This window comes from Lathamus discolor, chromosome 5 (genome assembly GCF_037157495.1).
Source record: "Lathamus discolor isolate bLatDis1 chromosome 5, bLatDis1.hap1, whole genome shotgun sequence".
Taxonomy (NCBI): Eukaryota; Metazoa; Chordata; class Aves; order Psittaciformes; family Psittacidae; genus Lathamus; species Lathamus discolor.
The window spans coordinates 25595222-25622510 of NC_088888.1; the positions used below are offsets into that span (position 1 = coordinate 25595222).

The 27289-nt window shown below is 40.9% G+C and overlaps 1 protein-coding gene across 2 annotated transcripts in view; it reads right to left on the reverse strand.

The window, feature by feature from the left end:
• Nucleotides 1-27289, reverse strand: part of CRIM1 (cysteine rich transmembrane BMP regulator 1) — a 212441-nt gene that overhangs the window by 175261 nt on the left and 9891 nt on the right. For both annotated transcript variants that reach the window (XM_065680092.1, XM_065680091.1), the window contains exon 2: nucleotides 22755-22928. In XM_065680092.1, coding sequence (XP_065536164.1) covers nucleotides 22755-22928 — 174 coding nt within the window. The remainder of the gene's footprint in view (nucleotides 1-22754; nucleotides 22929-27289) is intronic.

Genomic DNA, 27289 nt, shown 5'->3' on the forward strand with positions numbered 1-27289 from the left:
AAGCTTCAGAAGTGAAACCACAATGGAATGCACTAATACCATAATTTGCATTGAATACTCACAAGTCAACACCTGGTTTTCAGACAAAAAGGCTGGAAATATGGAAAAAGAAGAACTCCGTATCCTCTGCAGAAAAGCTTTAACCCTGTGTGCATCAGAACCCCCAAATCTCTCCTTATGAGTGTCTAGAAAGTGAAGCAGGGGCAGTTTTCAACATCTTCCCTGATTCTTAAATTCTTGACCTATCGCTATCTTCATAATGCTATTCTCTCTTTGTAAGTGTTATTTCCTGGTTTATAGATCAAGAATTGAAAACTGAGATGCAGTTGAATTGCTGTGTGGCCAGGGCCTGTGGTGGATCAGGTGAGAAAGTTGACTCAGACAGTGGTCATCTGCACAAGGTTCACTGCAGAACAGTAAAAATTGCAAATACCTAGATTATCTTCTAAAGCCATGTACAGTGGAAGTCTCAATCACTTCATCTTTTTTCAGACATGAAGAAACACATTCTTTGTGGTCTAAAGTCTATGACATTTTGCACAAAAGAGAAAAGTATGACATGACTATGAGATACTTGAAGTTTTCACAGATAAAACATCTGAACATTTCTATTCCTTTTGCCAAGTCTTAATGAAGTAGGGAAGGCAACAATCACTTATGCTTGGAAGAAAATAATTCTACCATCATCTTCAGGGATGGAGGTCAACCCCTGTGTTCACACAAACAGAGCACTGACACTCTTGCAAAGCATGGTTCTTGCACAGACCTTTGTACCGCCTGCAGATCCGCTACCATGGAGAGAGTAGTGGCTGCAGGTCTGTCCCCCTCAGAGAAGACTGTCAGTAGTTTGTCAATAGTTTGACAAGGCTGTAGTAGTTTGACAAGGCTGCAGTAGTTTGACAAGGGCTGTCAGTAGTTTCTGCAAATGGTTGCAGTTGGTAATTGCATCCTGTTCATTGTCTCCCAACCTGATCAAATGGAGCAAAGCACGTCTGCAAGGGGAAGAGCCACGGTAGTGCTCTGGAGAATTTTGTGATCCTCTTGGATCCATCAAAACCCTGTGAGTGCCAAAAAGTCACACTCAGAAATGCTTCTCTGCGAGTTATGATTACAATATGATCACTTGCCATGTGCAGCATTAATGATAAAGGTCTAAATACAAAACACACAGCACTAACTCTTAACGGTTTCTTCCTCAAAAACTAACTGAAAGTGATGCTGGGCTTCTTGGTTTTTTTTTTTATTCCAAAGAAAATTTCCTTTTAAGGGACTTACCTTCTCCAGTGCCAATGAATCCACAAGCTCAAGACTGATGGAAGCCAGGGACTGCAGAGCTGACAGACTTAATCCACCTGCTAAAAAGGATCATGCTGGAGCTGGTAAGAAGCACTGGCTGCACAGTCCAAATCTAATTCACTTAACCCAGTGTGACATCCCTAGAAAACTTTATTGTTTAACTTCTTGGCCAGGCAGAGTCATATAAGCAATCTGAAACCAACAGCCCAAGGTGACAGCAGTCCCTAAGGGGGCACAAGAAATGCCAGACCAACACATGGCTCCCCAAAGGCACTCTCATAAGCAAGCAGAAAGAACATCCCACATCAAGCTATACTGCAGAATTAAAACACATCTCAGTCAGCAATTACAACTACTGTGAACTAGAAAAAGAACTGCAAGGCTGAAATTAAGCTTCACACAGAAGCTGGCACAAAACTTATTTGCACTGTTTTCGCTCCATGCTGACAAGACCACAGCCACAATCTGGACATACAAACCAGCACTGCAAGTCTGTCTCTCATTTCAGAACAACTAAAGCATCATCATTGTTTCAGGAATTTAGAAACACTCTGTGTAAATAAAGCCCGCTGTACTCATACAGTCTCAGTACAACCCTGTACATCAGGACAAAACTGTTTTAAAGCAAGTCCCTCTTCCAGCAAGTGTGTTAATATCACAGGCAGACATCATACACTGTTTCACATACTGCAAAAAAAGACCTAATATAACCCAAGACTGATAGTACAAGATATTTTCTCTCACTGTGGATGTTCAGCTCCTCTCTCTACAGATGAAACCTCATCAGGACCCCACACAAGACCTCTGCCCTCAAAGGAAATCTTCAATTTTAACCATCCTCTCATCAATAGGACAGAAATATACCTTTAGCTCTAATACTGCTTCTCTGACTGCATGCTCCACTGCTATCTTCTGATTTATACTCAGGGTATTATCAGTAAAATAGCTTTTTCAGGGTCTCCACATACCCACAACAACTCCTTTCAGTAATCCCCTTCATCAGCATTGAACTCTTCAGCATCTGAGGGCTGCCAAGGCTTGCTTAAGTTTATTTTCTCTTTGCTCACTGCAACATCTTCATCAAAAATCATCATCACTTCAAAACAGTCAACAAAATTGGGATGTTACATGCAGGAATCACTCTTACAGTTTATTTACTTAGCACAAGCTTGCTTTCATCATCAGTTTAGTATGCTAGGCTGTATACTGCCTTAAACAATAGTATTAAGATTCACCAAACATCACACAGCTCTCACATATTGGAGCTCTCAAGTTGCTAGGGTCCAACCACCAGGTATTTTCAACATGGCATAGGGAAGCACAGAGTCAACATTTCTTCCTGAAAGGAAGACTGCGTTCCATGCACAGTTTTTAAAGAAATGTCAAGCTCTAATAAAAAAAAAAAAAAAATTAAAAAAATGAAGCTTTTGCTAGTCAAATGGCTATCACCATAACAACCAACCTCCTCAAAACTTTCAAGAAATACCATCTTCAAAGTACTGTATGAAGTAGGAAGGTAATAACTTAAGTGAGAAGCTGAAGGTATATATTACAGATATGTAATGTAAAAAAAATAAGTCTATATTATGCATAAATACCCACAGCTGTTACATCACAAATGAAGCCTGCTGGATGATCTCTGCAGTACTGGTTTGTAGGGAGCCATTATATGGAGCCAGGTGACACAAACAAGGTACAAGAAAGAAACTGTACACATAATTCTTAACACCAAGATGCTTCAGGCATTTCTGTTAAGGTTTATTTTTTAAAAACTGTGTTTACATTAAAACCAGGTGACTTGGCATTTGGGATATTTAAGTTACCTTCCTATGACAAACAAACATACAGCCAAAGCACCACCTTCCTGCAAACTATCCTTATTTTGGGCTAAATTTCTCTCCTTCACAGTACTTCCTTCAACATTCCCTTAAGCATTCCACAAAGACACTCCAGTCAAACACTAGTAATTTCAAAGGAATGGTGTAGACAAGCTGGCTTCAGACATGTACCAATAAAGAGCTTTTCAAGGTAGGCCACACAGCCTCTTTTCGACAGGCTAAGATCTCCTTCTTTAAAACAAAGGACCAAAAAACCAAAACCATCAAACACAAACCAATGCTGTCCAGACTAGAACAAGAGTTACACCTAGCACCACCCAGAGCAGAAGTTCTCAAGCATCCACATCACATCCTCAAAGTGGTACTGCAGACCCGGACAGCAGCTGAAACAGCCCTTGCGTTTCCTGATCAGCTGTTCAGAGCACATCCACAGAGGATGAAGCAAGGAGTGAGATGAGGTAGCCACTGAGGAGTGGGCATGCTCAGGAAAGATCACCAGAAGAGAGAACTGATTTTATGCCGTAGCATGGGGAACAAACAAGAGGAATTAGAGATGTGTGCACGGCTACAAGGGTACAATATAACAGGCATCACAGAAACATGGTGGGGATGGCTCCTATGACTGGAGTGTTGGAATGGAAGGTTACAGGCTCTTTAGAAAGGACAGGCCTGGCAGGCGGGGAGGGGGAGTTGCCCTTTATGTTAGGGATAGGCTGGAGAGTATGGAACTCTGTCTGGGGGCAGGTGAACAGTTTACAGAGAGTTTGTGGGTCAGGGTTAAAGGGAAAACAGCTGTGGGAGACATTACTGTGGGAATCTGTTACAGATCAAGGAGAACCTGCAGATGAAGCACTCTACAGACAGATAGGAAAAGCCTCACGCTCAAAGGCCCTTGTTCTCATGGGGGACTTCAACCACCCTGACATCTGTTGGAACGATGGCACTGCACGGCACAAGCAACCCAGGAGGTTCCTCGATTGTGTGGAAGACAACTTCCTTCTGCAAGTAATAGAGGAGCCAACAAGGAGAGGTGCCATGCTTGACCTTGTGCTCACCAACAGGGAAAGGCTCGTTGAGAATGTGGTGCTCCAAGGCAGCCTTGGATGCAGCGATCACAAGATGGTCGAATTTGAGATCCCCAGGAGAGTGAGAAGAGTGTGTAGCAAGCTCACTGCCCTGGACTTCAAAAGAGCAGACTTTGGCCTCTTCAGGAGCCTGCTTAGTAAGGCTCCATGGGATATAGCTCTGGAGGGCAGGGGGGCCCAAGACTGTTGGTTGGTATTCAAGGATCACCTGCTACAAGCTCAGGAGTGCTGCATCCCAACTAGAAGGAAGTGCAGCAGGAGGGTCAGGAGACCTCCTTGGATGGATAAGGAGCTACTGTGGAGAATTCAAAGGAAAAAAGAGGCTTATAAAAAGTGGAAGCAAGGGCAGGCAGCCTGGGTAAAGTACAGGGATGTTGTCCGGGAAGCTAGGGACCAGGTTAGGAAGGCTAAGGCCCAGTTAGAATTAAACTTGGCCAGGGATGTTAAGGATAACAGGAAGGGATTCTACAGGTACATAGCAAAAAAAAAAAAAAAAAAAAAACAGACTAGGGACAACATAGGCCCTCTGAGGAAGCTCTCGGGAGAACTGGCTACACAGGATTTAGAATGACTTCTTTGCCTCGGTCTTCACTGGCAAAGGCTCTGACCACACCACCCAAGTCTTAGAAGGTAGATGCAGGGACTGTGAGAATGAAGACCTTGGGCCCACTGTAGGAGAGGATCTGGTTCGAGACCATCTTAAAAATCTGAACACACGCAAGTCCATGGGACCTGATGAAATCCATCCACGGGTCCTGAAGGAGCTGGCAAATGAAGTTGCTAAGCCACTGGCCATCATATTTGAAAAATCATGGCAGTCAGGTGAAGTTCCCAATGACTGGAAAAAGGGAAATATAACCCCCATTTTCAAGAAGGGGAAAATGGAGGACCCGGGGAGTTACAGACCAGTCAGTCTCACCTCTGTGCCTGGCAAAATCTTGGAGCACATTCTCCTGGAAGGCATGCTAAGGCACATGAAAAACAACAAGGTGCTTGGTGACAGCCAGCATGGCTTCACTAAGGGGAAATCTTGCCTGACCAATTTGGTGGCCTTCTATGATGGGGCTACAAAATTGATGGATAAGGGTAAAGCAGTTGATGTCATCTACCTGGACTTGTGCAAAGCATTTGACACTGTCCCACACAACATCCTTCTCTCTTAATTGGAGAGATATCAATTTGATGGATGGACCACTCGGTGGATAAAGAACTGGCTGGATGGCCTCACACAAAGAGTTGTGGTCAATGGCTCGATGTCCAGCTGGAGACCGGTAACGAGTGGTGTCCCTCAGGTATCGGTGCTGGGACTGGTCTTGTTTAACATCTTCGTTGCTGACATGGACAGTGGGATTGAGGGCGCCCTCAGCAAGTTTGCCAATGACACCAAGCTGTGTGGTCCGGTTGATACACTGGAGGGAAGGGATGCCATCCAGAGGGACCTTGACACGCTTGTGAGGTGGGCTGATACCAACCTTATGAAGTTCAACCATGACAAGTGCAAGGTCCTACACCTGGGTCGGAGCAATCCCAGGCACGGCTACAGACTGGGCAAAGAAGAGATTCAGAGTGGCCCTGCAGAGAAGGACTTGGGGGTGCTCGTCACTGAGAAAATGAACATGAGCCGGCTACAGTGTGCGCTCACAGCCCAGAAAGCCAAGCGTATCCTGGGCTGCATCAAAAGGAGCATGACCAGCAGGTTGAAGGAGGTGATCCTGCCCCTCTGCTCTGCTCTTGTGAGAACTCACTTGGAGTATTGTGTGCAGTTCTGGTGTCCTCAACATAGAATGGACATGGAACTGATGGAGCAAGTCCAGAGGAGGGCCACAAGGATGATCAGGGGACTCCCGTATGAAGACAGGCTGAGAAAGTTGGGGCTGTTCAGCCTGGAGAAGACAAGGCTGCGTGGAGACCTCACAGCAGCCTTCCAGTACCTGAAGGGGGCCTATAGGGATGCTGGGGAGCGACTCTTCATCAGGGACTGTAGTGACAGGACAAGGGGTAATGGGTTAAAACTTAAAACAGGGGAAGTTTGGATTGGATATAAGGAGGAAAGTCTTTCCTGTTAGGGTGGTGATAGGGTGGTGAGTCACTGGAATAGGTTGCCCAGGGAGGTTGCGAGTGCTCCATCCCTGGCAGTGTTCAAGGCCAGGCTGGACGAAGCCTTGGGTGGGATGGTTTAGTGTGAGGTGTCCCTGCCTATGGCAGGGGGGTTGGAACTAGATGATCTTGAGGTCTTTTCCAACCCTAACTATTCTTTGATTCTATGATTCTATGATGCAGCACAGCTGGGAAAAAGACAGTTAAGCGCAGGCACAGTAGATGTTCTAGAAAGATGAAGGATTAAGAAGACTGTGCACAGCTGACTAGCACTGGACAAAAATTAGAAGTCTAAAGAAACCTTCTGCATGCAAACTTTTATTTAGAAATACTGAGAAATAAGACTTGTACAATTCCTCCAAGACACCACACTGACAAGTTCATTCTCATTCATGTGACTATTCCGGACCTGAAAAATGAACTTATAAATATCCATCAGGTACCAAACAAATTGAATAGGCTCCCATTTCTTCACAGATGAACGGAAGTATCTGTATTAAACTGCCCTGTTGCAGAGTAGACAACTGTATAAAAAATTCAAAGCAGACATCACATTCTGTTAAGTGATTCTAACCCCTTTTGAAAGCCTTGATCAAGTTGCTTTAAAATCAGACACTTCACTTTTAATCAGTATTAATACTCCAAATTGAAACATCTAGAAGATGTTCCTAATATACAGCACCTAAAGAAAGAAACCCATACGGTTGCTTTCAGATTTATCATTTATTATTTTTCAGACTCATTCCTAAGCATCCAACAGTCAAGGTCTTCATTAGATAAGATTGTTTATTTATGAAGTAGATCAAAAGGATGTGGCTCCCTTCTGGCTTGGTCTCACTGTATGTCCAAATGCAAGACAAGGGCTATACCCCAGGTATCACTGTATGCAGACGTCCAAGAAAAACGGCAGAATTTATCGCATCCTCACACCAATTACCTAGATAGACCTCTATTAGTAAATACAGGCAGGCAGTGACCCTATTCTTTGGCTGTTCTCAGTCACCTTCCCAGCTGCTCTGTAGGTCAAAATAGCAATAAAACAAATAAAACTAACCTAAAAATCTCCCAGAGTGATTGTCAAGCACATTGCAATTGAAGAGTAGCACTAAGAGAAGATGAACCTTATTAACGATACTTATTAATAGGTATTGCTTCAAGACACACTTATTTCCAAGTGGTAACTTTATTCAGCTATAAACATCTCGCCAAAGGAAACGAGTCACTCTACAACACCGTAAGCTCCTGACACTCAAAAATCATGCCTTCCACTGTATGTTAAACCATTCACCATCTCCATGCTCCAGCCACTGCCACCACTCCTTACAATGCATTCTTCAAATATCATTGTCATCTCCTCATTTCTGATCTATTAACAATGGAACCAAGAAACAGGGGAAGAGAGTCATGTGTTGACTTCTAAATGCAAGCAACTGCTTTGAGCAGCAGGCTTTTCAGAGGATGTAGAATGCTGAAAAATACAGGATATCAAGTAGTGAAAGCCCTGCATGTTTCCTCTAACAACAGCTAATATAACCCTATCAGGATCACATCTAAGCATCCCTACTGATGTCTGTTCTCATTCCACTATAGCTGAAAAGTATTTTTTTTTTTTTTTTTACATACTCAGATAAAGAATCAAAACACAGCAAGAGACATCCACAGAAGAGATGCAGGGGTTCTGCCACCTAGTGGCATCTAGAGCCTCAAATTATCATTTCTACCATATTATTACCTTTCCCCTCTCCTGCCCCGCAACTGGAAGGATTTGACACAGAAGAGAGAACAAAGTTTTACTAGCATTGAAATTATCAGTCCTGGTTTCCTGTGCCTTCATTTCAGAATTGTATTCTGTAGCATCCAAGATACTGAGAGTTTCAACTGAAGTTTTTCTAGCTATTTAGGGAGTCATAGCGTATTTCTCTTCATCTCTCTTCCAGCTCCAGTAGATTCTCTGCTACCTTTTATTGATTTCATGTTGTATAGTCTCTTTCATAGTCAGCTGCCCATTTTCAGCACTTACCATATAATATTATCATTAAAACCCCTATCCATTTGGCAGAACTGCCGGAATCTGATAAACCTCAAAAGCAATCGTGGGCAGGAAAGAGGGAAAGGCAGAGACTGAGAGACAAAAACAGCAGAATGACAAAAGCCTTGTTTCCTAATGACACCGTCTACATGAAAGTTTGTCAATAAAGAATCTTTGCTGGCCCCAGCGGCTCAAGGGATTCCCCTGCCCAGTTCACAACACGGACCCACAGCACAGCATGCCAAGGCAACAGGGACAGGGACACAGAAGAGTACAGAGGCAGGAACTCCTTCAGGCAAGCAGCTAGCAGAAACCCCTCTTTTTGCCAGGCCATAAACTCAAACGCCCCCTTTTCCACTTGGGATTCAAAACCAGAAGCACTTTAATGCCTAAACTAGGTCAGTTTTTGTTTACACAAAACACAGATGAGAAAGGAAGTATCACTCACTCAATTTGGACTGGTCAAAACCACCTTCCCACAAAGCACAGCGCAGCATACTGCATCTTTCCTTTTTTCTTTTTAAGAAACAAAACTGTATCAAAGCCACATTGAAAGAACGTATCTCACACAGACATAGCCAGGTAACAAACAACTCTTTTCCATGTAAGACATGTTTCCTCCATGCAGTATTCACAATGTAATTTGAAGTCATCTCGTATTCTTACTAGGGTATAGCCTCACAGATGCTTCAGGTTCCAGCAGTTTTGTAACCCTGATAAGCCAGGAGCACTTCTGAGCTACACTTACTACAGATTTTCTAGTAAATAACAGACAGGTTTGGATATTTCAGTTTTGTTTGTTTTGGTGGACTGCTTTTTTTTTTTTCCTTCTGGACTGAAAGAACCACAAAACAAAACCAACTGAAAAACAAGCACTATGCAGCTGTAAGTCCTGTCTTTCTGACATTTTTCCTTTGCCTTCTCAAGCTTTTTTCCTCCAATCCATAGCAATCCCTGCACTCTCCCCAAAGTTCCTGAGCCGCAGCCTATGGCAACTTTCCCCCTTAAAAGGCATGGTAAGCTGAGTTAAGAAAAAAGATAAGATGAAGATCCATCACAGAAGAGCCAGTACTGTAGAGCTAGCCATGATTCAGATCTCTGCTGGGCTCCTGGGGGGTGGGAATATATATATGTATAAATTAAAAAAGAGGCATATTTCAGCAAGTTTCATTTCTTGCCGTGTATTTCACAGATTTGGATTTCAGCCTTGTAAGGTACAGATGTAAAACAGGCATGTAAGAACTACCACTCTGATGAAGGGGTGCACATGTACTTTGATGTGAAACCATGTGAAACCACTGAAACTCAGTGACTCAGTGATGAGTTTTGTGGATTGCAGATGTAAAGACAGACTAAATTTCTGCTAGAAAGGAAATCTCTTTTCCTTGTCAACAAGCTAGTAGCTTTCACAGCAATAGTCCCTGGGTTTAAGAAGCAAAATAGAGATTGTTGGAATTAAGGTGTTGGCAAAGCAATACTTCAGAGCTGTAGGACTGTGCATAAATGCCAGGCAAGGATTGCTTCTCTCTGCAGCCTCCTGGACCAAACCAACAATGGCTCAGCACAGAAAGCTTCCCAACAGGGACTGTTCAAACTCTAGTCTGTATGTAGAAAGCTATTCACATAACATCACAGTATCATTCAAAAGAAGCTAGGGATGTGTTATCGTGAAGATATATCTTTATCTCAGTTTTCAGGTTTCATTTAATCTCAATTCAGGTTGGTACTGAACAGCTCTGTCAAAACTCGGCTGCAACCTAAGGAACTTGCAGAATACCACAGTAAACTACAGTCCTTTATGCAGGACAGTCCTCATAAGGGGCCGTTAATTAGAGCTCAGCCAAAGTCTTCCTTTACACCTTATTTGAACAAGTAGCTTACTCAGACAGCCAGTAAGCTGTTTTCAGGCAGTATTATCCGTTTATATGATACTCCTATAGACCTGGTTCAGAAATCCCACCAGAGTCAGAGTTTTCAAAAATACTAAGGAATCACTTAAAAATATCTTGACAAAGTTAAGATAATTTTATGCAGTAATAAAAAAACTCTAAACTGGAACACAACATGCTGAGAAGGGAAGCCATTTTCCTTCTCATTTCAATGAATCTGGGGCACTGTGGAGGCACAAAGGACCTTCTAGCTCATTATAATATGAAGCAGGGATAGATACTAAATATGCATAGGCATATCAGTAATCTAATGCATATGTATATCTTAAGAGAATAAATGTAAAGGGAAAAACGACCCTGGGTGTGCATACTTTGCAGGAACTATCCCCATGCACCTCAGTGCTGAATAAAGCATACCTACTTTACGACTTCAATGAGTTGTGGAGTCAAACCGCGTATCAAATCTCTGGAACTCTGCCTCAGACTTGCTCACTAGATGTTATGCATTACATGCTTTGTAAGAGATGCAGACCTGTCAGTGAATCAATCAGTTCACCTGTTTCTTTATAATGATCAGAGCTCTGCTATCCAGGTATGGGCCAGTGAATCAGGATCAAAGTCCCACCCAGCCTCAGTTACTTGTATGCTCTCCCAAAATTCCACTTTCCTGAAGTACTTGATTTCTTGCTTAACACAACTAATGCCACATAACAAACAGCACTAGCAGGCTGATCTGTTTAAGCAATTTAACTCTCCAACACTAGGAAGAGATGTCTGGGAAAAAAAAAAATAAAAAATAGGTATTTCTTTCTCATTTCATCATGCATACACACTCGTTTAATCTTGCTTGGCTCACCTGGTGTTTTCAGGTTCCAAGAAAGGGAGGATGGGGAGTCCTGCCTTACTCTGCTCTTATTCATGACTTCTTGTGGTTGCTAGCACCTTGTTCATGGAGAGATCCAGTTCAAGAAGACAGGCAGCATTTGGCTCCTAGTACCTGTCTAGCTCTAGCAGGGTTGATCCAGGCTCAAGGTGTTTGTCTACCCAGTCTCCCTACTCTGCAGGACATCAAAGCCCCAGCAGAAGCTATCCACTTACTGCTGGAAGCAGAAAGCAGTGGCTTTTTTTTTTTCCTCTCTTTCACAGAGGGCAGGTAACGACTGGTTGCTTTGAAAAGTGTCACAGACAGGTATATGCTCTAACTCTACGGCTGGTGTGGCAGTATGGAGTGCAAGACTCCTGAAAAGCAGCAGCACTGAGATTACTATTTAAGTCTTCTATCACATGTGATCTATGCAGGTAATGAATACCCACACTGCCCACAAACTGGAACAACACAGCACTTGTAAAATATCTGATAACATTTTCTATCATGTTTTCTATCCAACATTCCAGTACAGTATATCAGTCACAAGCTTACTGGACAGTTTTTGACATTTGAAGTGGTCTTCAGAAGAAATCAGATCAGCTTATTAAAAATACAGTATTTTTACTTGAGTTGTAAAATCTTGATACTAATATTCTAACCTGGCTTCTAAAAACGTACAGGAGACTAGGAACGTGTTGCAAACACTCAAAGTAATTAGTACATATTACAGAAAGACCCAAAGCAAAAGGATGAAAAAAATAATAATAATAAAGTTACTTTTGGCACTACTGTGCCCCCTTTTCACTTCTACAAGAAGCCTGCAATGACAACTGAGAAGAAAAAGAAAAAAAAAAAAAAAAAAAATCAGACTTACACATGTAGGTGTGCCAAAGAGCTGGAAGCCCAGCTCAGATGGCTAGAATGTCAGGCATTTCCTCTGCTGCTATATGTGACTGCATCTCCTACCCAGAGGTCAAAAGCAGATTTAAGTTTCCAGTTTTGAGGCTTTGGGTGTTTTTGTTTGTTTGTTTTAAATCAAGAGTGTTTTCTTTGCCCTTCTAAAGTTACATGTTAAAGTCAAACATGTTTAACATTTAACATATTAGTGCATTCATTTATAGAAGCTGCGATTCTGACATAGGTATCTGACAAGTCATTTAAATTCTAGCACCTTAAATTATGTAGACTGGTTTGTCACTATGACAACAATTCTTTACATGTCTCCAGAAAAAAGTTGATATACAAAAGTACTATTTGTTCTCTTCCTAACTGAAGCTAAGAGCTAGTGAAAGCTTAACCTCTTCTGAACAGAAAGACAGAATTTACAGCTTTTAGCATGTTTGATTCTAGATAAGCTATTTAATGTACATCTGTACATTATATAAGTTGACTGATGAATGAGGAAGGAAGACCCTCTACATTTGTATAGAGGAATCCTTTATCAGTAACTAGAAGCACAAACATCTGCCCCCAACATATTAGCAGCAAGCTGACATGCTCCAGTGTCTGGAGACCAGTCATTTTGTTTTTAAGCATCCATGAAGCACACACACACATCACCAGCACTCAGGATCATCACGTAAGCCTACTGGCCAGAGCACCATCTCACTGCAGTATCACCAAGAAAGGTGGAACCAAGTCCTGAAAGCCCATTTACAACTAGATAGCTTCCATACACTGGAACAGACATTTGGACTTATTTATACTGTGAGCTGCACCCCTGCTATTATGCTAAGGTAAGGCAAAAATTCTTCTCACAGGTCTTTGTAAGAGGAACTTATGAAGAAAAGTTTTATGCAGGGGCTTGTCTGGGGGTCTGGAAGGTGCCATCAAGCAACACCTCCCCATATGGAGCCTAGAAGGGCACAGTAACAGGTAAACAGGAACAATAAGCTCAGAACAGAACTTCCTCCCTAGATCATTAGATCAGGCTGTACTGAAGCAGTCAAGGCTACAGAACAACCCCAAATAGTTTTGCACACGCACACACACACACACACTCCCCTCTTAAGAAACAGGAAGGGCAGACAGTGGATTTGTCACATAGTATCAGACAGATCTAATGCTACTGAACCAATGCGCACCCATAATCTGGAGAAGCAACCTTAGTAAAGTCCCCTTAAAAAAAATTTCCACCCAACCCCATTGGAAGATGAGAAGTAGTTAACCACACATACAAAGAGATTTGGACATGATTTTTAATTGTTATAGTAGTAGTGCTCTTCTCCAAAGGTGTTCCTCTATCAGAAAAATAATCACACCAGCTAATAATAAAAGGGCGGTTTCCTAGAGGTACCTCATGGCTAGACGTGATGAGCTACAGACCTGATGATCTTACAGGTTGTTTACAACCTTGCTGATTCTAGAATTCACTTAACACAGCACGAAACTTTGCCATTTGTAGGAAATAAAATGGTCCCAGACTAAATATTCTTCAGGTTGTTGGATAACAGCAATGAGATGAAGGAAGTGGAACAGCAGGTCAAGTCTTCTATTTGAAATGATTCACAATGTACACTAAAACAGACTAACCAATGGAGCAAAGGGTTGTAGGAGGGCAATACACAGCCTCAGCACAGATCTAGGACAGTATCCAACTTAGAACATTATTTTCCAGAGGTTATTACACTGAAGCCTTTGATACACTTCTGCCGAATGTAGAAACAAACCAGAGGCTCTTTCCCTCAGTGGTGCAGATCAGCACCACTGCTGACAGCAATGTCGAGCAGAACCTTGCACTGAAGATGATGGGGACATGAGCTCAGCTAGGCCCCAAATGTTCAACCAGCTATTAAAACTCCCCTATATTTACCAGCATAGAAAAATCAACAGCGAAAATGCACATCAAATCCCATATTAGACAAGTTAATGCACAGAACACTGGTTGTTTTGGTTTGGGTTTTTTGCAGGTTTATATTTTGGTAGGGTTTTTTTTTTGGGGGGGGTGTTTAATTACAAGCAACCAACATGTTTGGTCAGCGAATAATTTTGGTTTTCTTATCATACCAATATAAATTCCATTACAAGCATTACTGATTTTGCTTTCTTACAGAGCAAAATTTTTATATCTATACTATAGATATATTGATCTATACCATAGGGACACCTATACTATAGATAGGGACATCTACTACTGTATTAATTAGCAAGTGCTTTTATATAGAAGGAAGAAGTGTTTCATCTTTTAATAGTGAACACAGCTAAAGAACAGTCTCATACACATTTTTGGAATGTTTAAGTCAGACTGAGTTAGTGTCTCATGCATCTTGAAAAGGGTACTGTTGTTACAGCTATATGAATATTCTTGCTCCATTTAAAAGCTTATTAAGCATCCTATCTGCAGCCTGTCCCAAAGTACAACCAAAGGAAGTTTTCCAGAAACACTGTTCTTTCTCCTTTCCCCTTCCAACTTCCATCCTCTGCATGGGATAACCCAACCAAACCAGTTTCTCTGAAACCTAACTGGTTCACAGGGTCTTGCTTCAACTGTAATCTCCATCCATCCAAGACGAGTATTTTGCTGGTAATGCTTCATTCTAGTCCACAGAAAAGTTAGTCTGATGCTGTGGAAGCTGTGTGGTGTTTGTTCTAATTAGAAAACAGCAACAACACTTCACAAAATAATTCAAGGCCTAAATTTGGAGACAGATAAAATAAATTTGTCACCATGCAATATAACTATTCATAATTATACCAACATTTTGTAATTTTCTTTCATAAAAGAGACAACTGTGAAGTTACTGGAGAGGATAAAAAAATGACCACTTTATTTTCCAATGAATTGTTCCTCATTATTAAATTGTTCCTCATTATCAGTGTGTCACTGATACCACTACCACCGGATACATTCATCCAACATTAGTTATCTCTGTCAACATCAATGCTACATATATCCAAACAAGACTTGCCCTGTAAAAACAAGACCTGTGACCCAGCACACAAGTGCCAGAGGAATATAGCTTCCTGCTGGCATGCAACATTAGCCTAATGTTTACGCACCATTCAATTCAAGATCTTTGCTCAGGTCTCTTCTGTCACATGCAGATAACTTTTGATCCTTTACATCAATGCTGCATCGAGCAGCATTCTCCTCAAAGTCACATGCTCCATTTTCTCTCCCCAGCTTTAACAGAAGTTAAGGTCAAGCATTCATTAAACCCTGTAACTTGCCACTGCAGTTAAAGTGGACATATTTCAGCACAGCCTACTTGCCAACAGGGAAGAGAGCATTTGGAAGGCACTGAAGTTCCCCAAAAGCAAGATCATATCAGCTGTAAGAGGTCTTGTTTCTTTGCCTTCTCTTACAGAGGCTCCAGGTACAAGCAACCTTGTATTCAGTTTCGGATGAATGCAGGTGAGCATTTGAAACAGAAAAAACACAAGAATGCTCCTTTGTCTCTAGGAACAACCACATTTTGACCATCCACATATCTGATGTGCATATCTGCATTTGTCATACAGTCCTACCCCAAGGCCTACAGTTAAGGCTGCACTTCTGTCCACAACCACCTCTGAAACAGCAAGTTTGGAGGAAACTGAAGTGTCACAAACTGAAAATCCAGTACCCTCTTTGTAAGCGTTACATACCCAAGAGATTTGGATGCAGAGGAAAAGTCAAGGGTGACATCTGCACAGCAGCTCACATGAGCAAGTGCAGCACAGAAATACAATAAGCTCAGTTATACCATAGCAAAAACATCACACATTAGCATAAAACAGCAAGGAAAAACCAGAAGCGTGAAGACAGTGTAAGTTACAATCCTAAGTAATTTCTGTGATGCTAACACTTCAAGGTTGCGGGTTTTTAGCCAGCTGCTCTGTTTGGGGTTCTTTGTTCAATCTTCCCAAACAGTTTCTGCAATGCCGTTTTCTCCCATTAATACAGATACAGTATTATTCATCATCTAATTAAGCCTAAAATTAGGTATGCAGCCACATCAATACAGAAATATGAAAGTCATATGTTATTCAATATGTTCCTGAAATTTCTGCAAAGTTTCTTACCTTTAGATTGAAATTTCATGGCACACATGTTCTCTGTGCAAGAACTCATCTTAAAAACAGGAAATGCTAAGGGAGCCAATACATTAGAAAAAGATCATACTTCTCTGATCAGGGAACAGCACTCTGAGGAGCTAGAGTCAAAAAAGTGACAAATCTTGCAAATTTAACACCTCTCTTATGCTGTGAAGGCAACTGCACTGCCAGATGTGCCACTGTCACAAAACTCTGTCAACAACTAACAAGCAAGTTCTTCAATTTTGGGGTTTGTTTAAGATTTCTTTGTAGATTCCAGTTTACAACAGTATTCCTGATCTGTAATATTTCCACATCAAATATTTTCCTCCTCCTGTATCTATGCATTCAGAAACAAAGCCAGAAACCTATACTGCTATTTTCCTGTGTTTCATGTGAAATTCTGCCTTCAAATATATTTACTTGGCTCTCATAAGCATGTTCAAGAGTAAAATCTGGGCCTCTGCCACAACCGCATTCCACAATCCGCATGCGAACACATGCCAACCTTCAAACTTCAGTTATTTAAGCAAAAACGTACGTTAATTGTTATGCAAGAGGAGTGGAAAGTATATCAGACTAAGCACATTTGAAAGTTTAACAAAATCAGACTTCACCACCAAACAAGCATTCAGAATAAAATTACCTTCTCATATTTGTTATTCCATGACCGGTCTAACAAGTATTGCAACATTTGCCAGCATGAAGTTATTCAGTTACATGTAAAAAATAATGGAATGCAAGGAGTATGTTGCAATAAGCCAGCTTAATAGATGCCAGCAACTTAAGAGGCCTTTTCCTTTCACCTATGAAGGACAGCTCTGAACAGCTTGGAAAGGCACAAGCCAGGTAACTAAGAAGCAACTCTTATTTCAATAGCTTTGTATCAACAGCAGGTTTTACATGCAGACAGAATGGTGAAGGGTGTCTACCTACAGCAATAATCATATCTTTTACCAAAAAAGGTAAAAAATTTTATTCTTTACATTTATTCTTCACATATGTTCTGTATAAAGACTAGGCTTAACTTTGACATGGAACATGCTTATGCTCTTGGTAGAGTATAAACCAATAAAGTCAATTAGTTTCTCCTCTTAGAGGTCAAGTGTACAGTGAGAGAATTTGAGAGAGAAAACCACTACCTTTGCTATGACAGGTGGCACTTATGCTTCTCTGTAGTACTCAAGAACACCTTTCTATGCCACACCAGTAGCTGGTATTATCAAACACACACTGCTGCCAAATTAAAGAAGCAAGCTAGTAGAAGCATGCATTCTTTCAAAGAATCTGCAGACTGAAGTCCTTAGCAAGTCCGGTTGAAGAGATCCCAACCTGAAGTACAGCCCACCTAGTGAAAGACTGGATGCCTCTGACAGGTGCCCTTCCCTTCACTTCCCAGAGCGAAAAGGAGATTGCTGTTCCAGCAGGGAACATGAAGGAGCAAGTCACCATTTCAAAGACCTACAGCTGCTTCTGAAGGGGTTAGGTGGCAAGGCACACTGTGATCCCATTGGCAGCTCACAAGAGCACAGATCCTGACCTGCTCTGGTATAGGAGGAGGAGCGGGCTCAAAAACATCCTTGGGTTCCTGCTCTTTAAAGCTCTGCTGGGCTACCTGAACTGCTGCCAGAGTCCAGCATAAATGAAGAGAAAGAAGATCTCAGAACCAGAACACAGCCTTTGAAACTCCTGAGGCTGGGTCACTTCAGATACTGACTTCCTAGTGACTAATACGTACTAGGCAAGATTGAGATAACTAGACTTGTACTACACAACAGATTTTCAACACTACTACCTACCAATGCCCTACAAATGTGTCTTGATGAAAAAATTACTTCTTTTGCTTCCCTCACCCCCAGTTCTCAGTGTCTCACACAAAGTCTGACAAACTGTCTGTATTGTCTGTAGCTAATTCTTGACTACAAGAATGCATGGATGCAGCATATTATACTTCTGCCCATTGCTGCAGCTCAGCAGACAGATGGCATCTCCTCACTTTTCACCCTCTAGCCATATTTTCCACAGTCCACTCCAGCAGTTCAAGTTCAACCAAGCTGTCATCATTAGCAGTCTCCTGAATATAAACAGACTTTCCAAGCTCAAGAACACAGGATTTCCTGAACCATATCAGAGCAGGCACTCATCAAGACAATAACCAAAAGCATTTTAAACAACAAAACACCAACACAGTAATCTTATTATTCAGGTATGCAATAGCTTTTCCAGACACTTTCTTTCTACCCCTAAATGTGTGCATTTCCTCATAGCAGAATGGTTCTGTGACGTCTTGTAAAAGCCTTCTATATGAAGGCTGACTGATGGTCCATGTAGAGAAGCAGGCACTTTAAGCCTCGTAACAAGGCTCAGAGACCTCTAAGGCATAAGCATGCTTTATATATGATACTGTTTTCAAGCAAGAAGTCTTTTAGTATTTGCAGTATGCCTATACAAAGATTAGTTAGAAGCTAGCCACCAAGTTCTATGACAAAAATCAATCCCTTAAGTTTATGCAATCCTCCAATTTCCAGGAAAAACAAGGGGAAGAGGTGGCGACAACTGCCTTCACTATCTATATTACTGAGGTCCCACGTTAGCCTCTCAGTATTTTCTTTCAAACAGACATCAGCATCCCTACAGAAGTTACATATATTTAAGAAGAGATTAAACCGGCTACCCTCAGTAGAGGCTTCCACAGCTCAGGGCAGAGTAAGACTTTGAGACATAAAATAAAGAACATGGCTTTTTGGCCCTGTTAATGACATGTAAGCAACATGATGTTAGAGTCCGTGCAGCCTGATTTTGGGAAGGAAGGACAGAAAAGTGGTCCTATTTGCCTCATATGCCTTGTTTAAGCCAATTAGGGTATAAACAGGATAAGACAGGTAGGCAAAGAAAGTAAGAAAAGGAGGTAGGGAAAAGTAAATGTAGAACAAGATATGAGGGGCCCAGCCAAGCAGGCAGACACAAGCCAAGAGGGATAGAAAGATCCTATATAAAGGTAACAAGAGAAAACTTTGGGTTAGCTGAGAAAGCAAGCCAGAACTGACATCAAGCCCAAGCTGTGTGTGGTCTTCACTTCTGAAAAGCTTAAGATTAGACTTTTTAAAATCTAAAATTAGATTCAAAAAAAGGAAGATGACTGGAGAGGCACTTAAAAGGGAAGGTATGAGCACAAAAAGACATGAGAAACTGAAGTACATGCAAAAACCCCCACCCCTTCTCACATACATGGTTGTATCTGGAAATGGGACTTCAGGTGTTTGGCACATGCTTGTTATTTCCCAAGTCACATTTATTGACCAGACTCCACACCTGCAGGCAAAGGTAGCTTTCAGTGAGCTGTGTAGGTTGGTACAGCTGACATTAGAACTAGTGACTCCTGTGCACAGGTCTGTGTGCACCCAGGATAGATGGTGCAGCCTAACTGCACGCTTCCTCCTTCTTTCAAGGAAATGGCAAAAAGATAGACCCAAACTCAAAACAAAAGGAAACAAAAAACCAAAGAAAGTGACATAACTCATTTTAATCAAAATGAGCAAACCACACTGATACAGCATCACTGGCATTTATAACAGTCTTGCCTGAACTGCTCGGGAAACAAAGACAGGTCCTCAGTTAAATAAATTTATACAGCCCAAAATAACTTGACATAGCTATGCAGCTTTAATGAAATGCTTAAGCCAGAATTTCTCTAGATGCCATTAAATAATATTTTTCTAGGTTCCAATTTATCAAATATTCTGTAAAGTTATAAATCTGTTTCAGCTGTGCTTTATAAACTGCGCTACAAAAATAAAATTCATAGGACCTTTCTGATTACCTCCATAGAAGGAAAGCTACCTGGCCCATTCAGCTGGATGGGATTAAGCATCTCCCCTTTCCCCAGTTGTGTTACAGAAATGCATTAACACAACCTTATAACAAATACCAAAAAATCTTAGCGTGACATGTCACTGAACAATATAAAACATTTTCAGTCACCTAATAAGTATCCTCAGAGTATGAACCACATGGAAATAGCTGTTTAGATGGCACTTAAAGTTCCCTTCAGAAACTCCAATTATGGTGTATCCATCATTCAGGTGCTCATTTATATCTTTATGGGTTTTTTTAAATCACATTGTGTATTTAATTATCCACATCAAGTGTGGTGTGGAGAGACAACCTGGATTACCCTCTCTTGGTCTCACTTCCTATGGCAGCAGATTCTTTCAAGAATATTTTGAGACTTAAATTTTCCACTCTTCCTGCTATTATCTTTAACAGACAAGCCAAAAGAGCCAAGTACACATCAGTACTTAGGATTTTTAGGAAAATCTTAGATATATTTAATATATCTTACATGACACTAAAGTTTAAGACTCAGCTGGCTTTAAAGAAACTGAAAGCTTTTTCTATTCTAATGTGCTCAAAAAGCCCTCTGGTTTGCATACCCCTTATGTTGTGTTTCACACGGACTTCCCAAATGAATTCAACTTTTAGACTATAAGCTTTGAAAGCCTGAAATACCCAACAGTAAACACTGGCTCAGACACATCAAAGTGGCTATCCCATTCAATCTAAGAGACTTGGCTTACTCACCAAACAGGGATATGGCAAGCACAAGGAGAAAAAAGTTACTCTTCTTCTCCATTAGGTACAGGATGAAGCATTAATTTGGGTTTAATTACCAAAACAAGAAGTAATGCATTTAAAGAAACAACCTCCATAAGCATTTAGCATTCAATTCCCAATCCTAATTACAGAAAGAGAGAATAGGCATTTACAGTGCAAAACACAGTAGGCAAATTTGACTGACTACAGCTGTCAAATGCTGCTAAATCAAAGTTATGCTATGACTTCTGTGTTCTATTAGGAAGCACAAATAGATTTAACTTCAAACATTCCTCAGTAGTAGTGTCTGACAGTCTGAGTATGCAAACGCAAAGTCGCATTCTTATGAGTAAAAGCTGGATTGTTCTAACTGCCATATTCCTGGTATTTAAGGGTACTGTTGTTCATCATTTGCATCAACTCCCCTTTCTGTCTGTAAAGGATTAAAAATCAACAGGTTCTCAGCTCTTCTACTGGTGCCCTGAGGCTTCTGAAGAACGCCCTTCCCCACTGCCCTCCCATTCCCCTCTGAAAGACAACTGAACTGCTCCTGTCATACCAGAGGGTCATTGTTACCTTGTGGCTAAGCTTAAAATGCTATTCTTCTTTAAATGGGAATTTGCTGAAACACAAGGTTGCTGAAGGCAAGCTACTCAAAGAATCAACCTGCTTTGGCTACGCCATTCCACACACTAACCCCATTTCTTCCAAGTCTGCAAAAAAGAAAAGGCATCCCACAACAGAATTACTTTGCAAGTTTAACACGATGAATTGTCATGCCAAGAGAGCCCTGCTGAACTACTACAGACTTAATCACACATTCACAAGTAAAAAAAGAAGCAGTGAGTAAGGTTACTTAAGGACCCCTATGTGCTACTGCCCACTACACAGCAACAAACAAGAGACTAAATGTTGTGCCTTTCCTCTTCCTAGAACTAAAAAAACATGAAACCCACACACAAAGCACTTGCACGCCTTTAGAGATCATCATAGCTGACAGTAATAAGCTACATTCTCATAAGACCTCGTTTAAAGTCCACAGCTCAAAACCAACTTTCTTATCACAAAGGAAATACAATAAAGGACATCAGATCACACTTCCGTAACTCAAAGACAGTAACTTTAAATATAGTTAGTAGCCTTACAAATACATTTACTTTTACAATATGACTTTAAACATTGGTTTAAACATTGGTTTAAAGTAGGCCTATCAATCAGGTTCACATTATTAATTAATTTTTTAATGTTCCTGGACACTTTGGAAAACAAACAGTAATAATGGCATCTTACCAAGGGACCAAGATCAAGCCTTTGACAGCTGTTCAAAACAATCCTAGAAATACATCAAGGGAGTTCAATTCCAACTGGATGTATTTGAGCTAACTTATTTCCAGCTCTGCCATAAGTAACAACAATGACCAAAAAAAACCCCACAACATAAAAAAAACCAAACAAAAACCAAACATGAAAAGCCCAAAGAAACCATTATGTATGTGTGCAGGAGCATAAACATACATGGCCTAATGCAACTCTAACCAAATGAACACAGAAATTGAAAAATATGAGCATTATAGCAATGCTACATTATGTGAACTGAAAGAAAACAGCAATTCACACGTTTATGAAAGATACAAGTATAATCAACAACTACTCCTTTTTCATGGCTTTGCTATTGAAATCCACTGTGTTCACTCATGGTTTAGTCACATCAATCCACCTAAAGAGTTTTCCACACTGCTCTACAGCTAAAGATACGCAAAGGCAGCACGAACTAAACAGAACAGTTTTAAGTCTTAAAATCTGTAAACATCATAACACACAAATCACAAAGCATTAGTTTCTTCCATTCTCAAACCACCATACTTGGAAGGCCAAGCTTACTGAAGTCCTATCTTTCCCTAAAACAGCAACCATCTCCTGAAAAGTACAAGACCACAGTTATCTGAAACTACTCAAGTCATCCTAAAACATTAAACTAGACCCTAGCTTTTCACCAAATGCACAGAAAAATTACTAACTGAATTACTGAAGACAAGTGCTTACCTTCAATCCTTTTCAAAGCAGACAGGCAAGTATCCCGGCTTGGAAATTCAAATGGATTATTACAGGTCCGAATGGTGTCACATTCACATTTCCCATTGATTATGTTACAACCTGTTACAAGGTTTTCATTGCACGGTTCAAATCCAAGCAGCTGATCATCATCCCAGTTTTCATCTAAAATAAACAAACAAACACTCTCACTATTGGATTTTGGCTGCAGTATATAAATTCAGCTCCTATGGAGCTGGGTGTGATTTACTTCAACATAGTGCTAAACAGAAGATAACAGATTAAAAAAAAAAATAATGGATTAATCCAAACTGTGTCATTTGCCAAAAACCATGTTTTGCAGCTGTTCAATTGCCCATTTTGCTACAGCTACTGGCATTGTTTGCTTCCATCTGTATGAAAAGCTATGATGTCTCAGGGAAATGCATAGCTATAGTACAAATGAGCACTATTCTAACCAAAATAACTTTAGCAGATACTTGAAGTTATATTTATCATGGAAGTGAGAATGTTGAACAGAATCTGCAGCTGTTATAAAAGTCAAAATTGAGTCAGAAAAAGCATTCATAAACCCGATTAAAAAAAAATATATATATATCACATAGAACTTGCTCCACAGAGATAGCTTTTTATTACAAAAATACTGCAAGAGGCCAGGCCTCCAATTCTGCAGTATGACCAAAAGCGAGTTTTCCAGCACTCCTGGATTACTATCCATACTCTAGGAAAACAGCTAAAGCACACCAAGCTCCTTGCTGTCAAGGGGCAGGGCGATAACTGGGCTGGAACAAGTCTCTGCTCAAATAATTCTGCTTTTCCTTAATCAGTCCCATCAAATGTATGTTAACTGATGTACAACTGCACATGTTCCTCTCAGAAGGAGGCTACATGCAACAAGGTGTCTGTGGGTTTGTTTTTTGTTTGGTTGTGGTTTTTCTGTTTTTTCTTTTTTGTTTTGGTTTCTTCCCCCCCCCCCTTCCAGGAAGGAACAAATCCAGCCAATCCAGAGCTCCACCAAGATAAGCAATCCTACAAGCTTCCTCAGGTCAAATACACATACAGCAACATCCCACCAATGCAGAAGTTTAAGTAAGATACATGCTTTTTATGCAAGACTGAAAAAGATAAACTAGGCAGTAGATATTCTTCACTACAGAGCACCAGATCATTTTCTAACTTTGTCTACCTACCAAAACAAACACTACAAAATAGTCTCACAGAGCATCCACTAACTTCTAGCAATGACAAAAGGAACAAAACCTATTTTTGATCTTTACATCCTTTTACCCCGGAGCAGTTTTCACAGAGTGCTTTCTAGTAGTTCCCACCAACAAGCAAGTTTCCAATATAGATCCTGCCTATGAAGGGTGTGTTTTTTGGTTGCTGTTGGGGTTATCAGAAGCTATTTTCCATATGGAAGACCACAGCCAAATACAAGCTGTTTGTGATTCAGTAGTCTGACACTCAATAGAAGTCTGCTAACTGACAGTAAATGACAGCATACACACACAGCGAGGTTCACATGTAAGCACACTCAGCTCACAGAAACATGCAGAACACCTGCTACCCTCCAGTTTTTCCTGTTTTGGGGAAAAAACAACCAACACCTGGAAAGAACTGTTTACCAGTTAACATATGTACACAAAGTGTCACAGGAGATTCTCACTGTTATGCTTCTCCCTGTATAATCCACTGCTTGCTTTCTATTGTAAGTAAGCAAAGTACCCTGCTGACAAAGAATACAGAACAACCAACCAAGTCAGTCTTAGACACGAAAAAGGGAACCTCTTCTACTCCATAAATATAGCAGAGGAAGAGAAGTCATTAACCCCAGGAAGTAATTTCTCTTTTTATTTTTTTTTCCTGTTAAGATATCATCCCATACAGCAACTGTATCAATAAAAGTCACAGGAAGTGAAGAAGTTCCCGAAGAGAGATGATTAAAATTCCTTTCAAGAGAAGATGCTGTTTCAGTAATGTTTGGGATGCTTTCATCATGAGGAGGCCATGCATGCAGAGGGAGGAAAAAAATAAAAAATCATGAGAATTCAGAGAACAATAATACATCCTGTTTTTGAGAAGCCGGAATACAGCCTGGACAATTTGTATTTTATAAATCACAGCAGTAATCCACGTAATGACAAGAACAAAAGAGGCTACAGCTACACTCCAAGACTTCGTGTTTCAAATTCTGTAACTGCAGGGACCACAGCTTCATCCAGACTAGTCTTAAGAAAACAGTTTGAATTGCTCCTTGTTTGACACTCAGCCTCTCCTCCCCTACCACTGTGTGCCAGCCAAGAGCTTTGTTGACCCCAGTGGCTGCAAGGTCCCCTTGCCCTGGCTCCCTGAAGCTGCTCTACCCACCAGCCTCTCAAGACCAGCATGTTGCAGGCTGTTGGGGGACACAGACAGTGATGACAGCACACTTCAGCTCCAGCACACCAGTTCAGTGTATTTGTGTGGGTTTGCCCTGCAGTATTCCTGCACCAGATCTTTTCAAGGCTGACAGATATGAGCAAGAACCTTGCTACACAAAAGCTGCTCACCTCACGTAAGGTGGGACCCACCTGGCATGGAAAGCAGAGCCATCCCTTACTCACAGCAGGATTCATCAATGCAAATGAATCACGCACTTTGGCAGTACCACAGTATTATCAGATTTCCAGGACAGATGAGTGTTTAATATCTTACCAGCCACCTCAGGACTTCTCAGAAGTGAACAAGAGAAAGGAGGTACACTGAAAGCACATGGCACAACACTAAGTGTACCTAAAGTCTTCAGTGCTTCATGGTTTGAAAGTTATTAGTTCAGTAACCATTAAGAGGATGGAAGAGAAGATAAATCCCTCAGTAATACTTGTAGACTACACATCTGACATGATGAATCTTGAAACAAGGTATTTTTCATTACTCTGAATACAAAAAAGTCACATCCAGACAGGAAGAATGCAAATCCAGTTCTAGCCTAGACATCTTTTACCAGACTGCTTTTCACACAATTTCATTTAGAAACAAGATTTCCATCAATGAAGGAGGAAATGTGTTAACAAGAGCTTACTTCATTTAGTTAATCAATGCAAAGCCTAGCATGATCTTTCATGCAGACTTAAGGCTCCCTTTCCTAGCTGATTTTGTCCTTTTATGAACAGAAGCTGAAGGTCCTGTTAAATGAATACTTGTTTACCACTTAAAGTAAACCATCAGAAGTCCTATCAGAATAGGCAGACCAAAATCACCTGGAATGAAAGGTACAACCACATCAAAGCACTATGAGCTAAAGGGATGAATCCAGTGTCTCACTTTGATTCAAAGCTTTAGTTACTTGATGCAAAGCCATCTAATGCTCCACTTGAATGCGGATAAAAGGTCGTCAAGTACAGCATACCTGCTCCTTTAGAAAACAGCAATAATTCAGCTGCTAACAGAAACACGTCTTGAACAAAGTCTAGACTCTGTGGAGTATATAACCTAGATTCTATTATTCCCCAAATCATCATGTCTTGTGGACTATTCTAAAAACCAAACTTTTACACACCAGTGATTTGGAGACCTGGGACAGTTCATGAACAATTACAGGCTGCAGCACATTTTCCTGCATGCTGTGTTTGACTTCTTTTATGGCTTCCTTTTCAGGAGAGGGCTCTTTCACGCTTATCTGTCAGATCTAGGTGATATGAAGGAAGAAATTGAGATATAACAGTTTGTGAATGCTTTTCTTCTCTGCAAGCAGGGTTGAAAAAACCCCAATTCAAGAATCTAAGAGCCTCTCAAACTTCGGTATGAGCTTCCTATCCACTAGCTGACTTCTAGGACACTTAAAAATACAAAAATCAAGTAGGTATTTAACACTCTTAGGTTTCTAAAAGCAATCCAGCTGAAGAGCAACCAAAGTAAACTGCCAATTTTTATCCAAACTGTTAAGCTGCAATTCCCACCATCTCATTGTGCTGGCATGATCAGGTAGGGGCAAAGAAGGGGGGAAGGACTGCTCTTCTTAGCGGTCATGCACTGACATTAAACTGTTGTTATATAGCCACTCAACTACTTTTTGAACACAAACTGGTTCAAACTCTCCAAGCAGGCTGATAACTATAGCTCAAAAGTCACTCTTTTATTTCTATCTACATGCCTTTGCCTACTCTTTCCAGCTCATTCAGGCAAGTTCCTTTTTCTGACAATATAGTTGTGCACTTACTCAGGCTAGAGTTAAGTCTTGGACACAATAATTTTTCCAGGTGTGCTTTTGTAACATAAGGAAGCCATGGGAGGAGAGACATCATGTTAATTCCCAAATATTTTCATTTTCTGCCATCACTCATATAACCACTTGCTTTCTGCAAAGCAAATGCTTCAGCTTGGTAATGATTCAAGTGCTGCTCTGGGTTGCTGAACTCTCAAGCCCTGTCATAGCATGCATCTTAACTGGGGAAGAGGATTAAGGCATTAACAAGTTGAACAAGAGGTCCTTAAACAACAGGTCCAGTCTGGGAAACAGCCCGAGAAATGTCTCTGGTAAGCAGCAT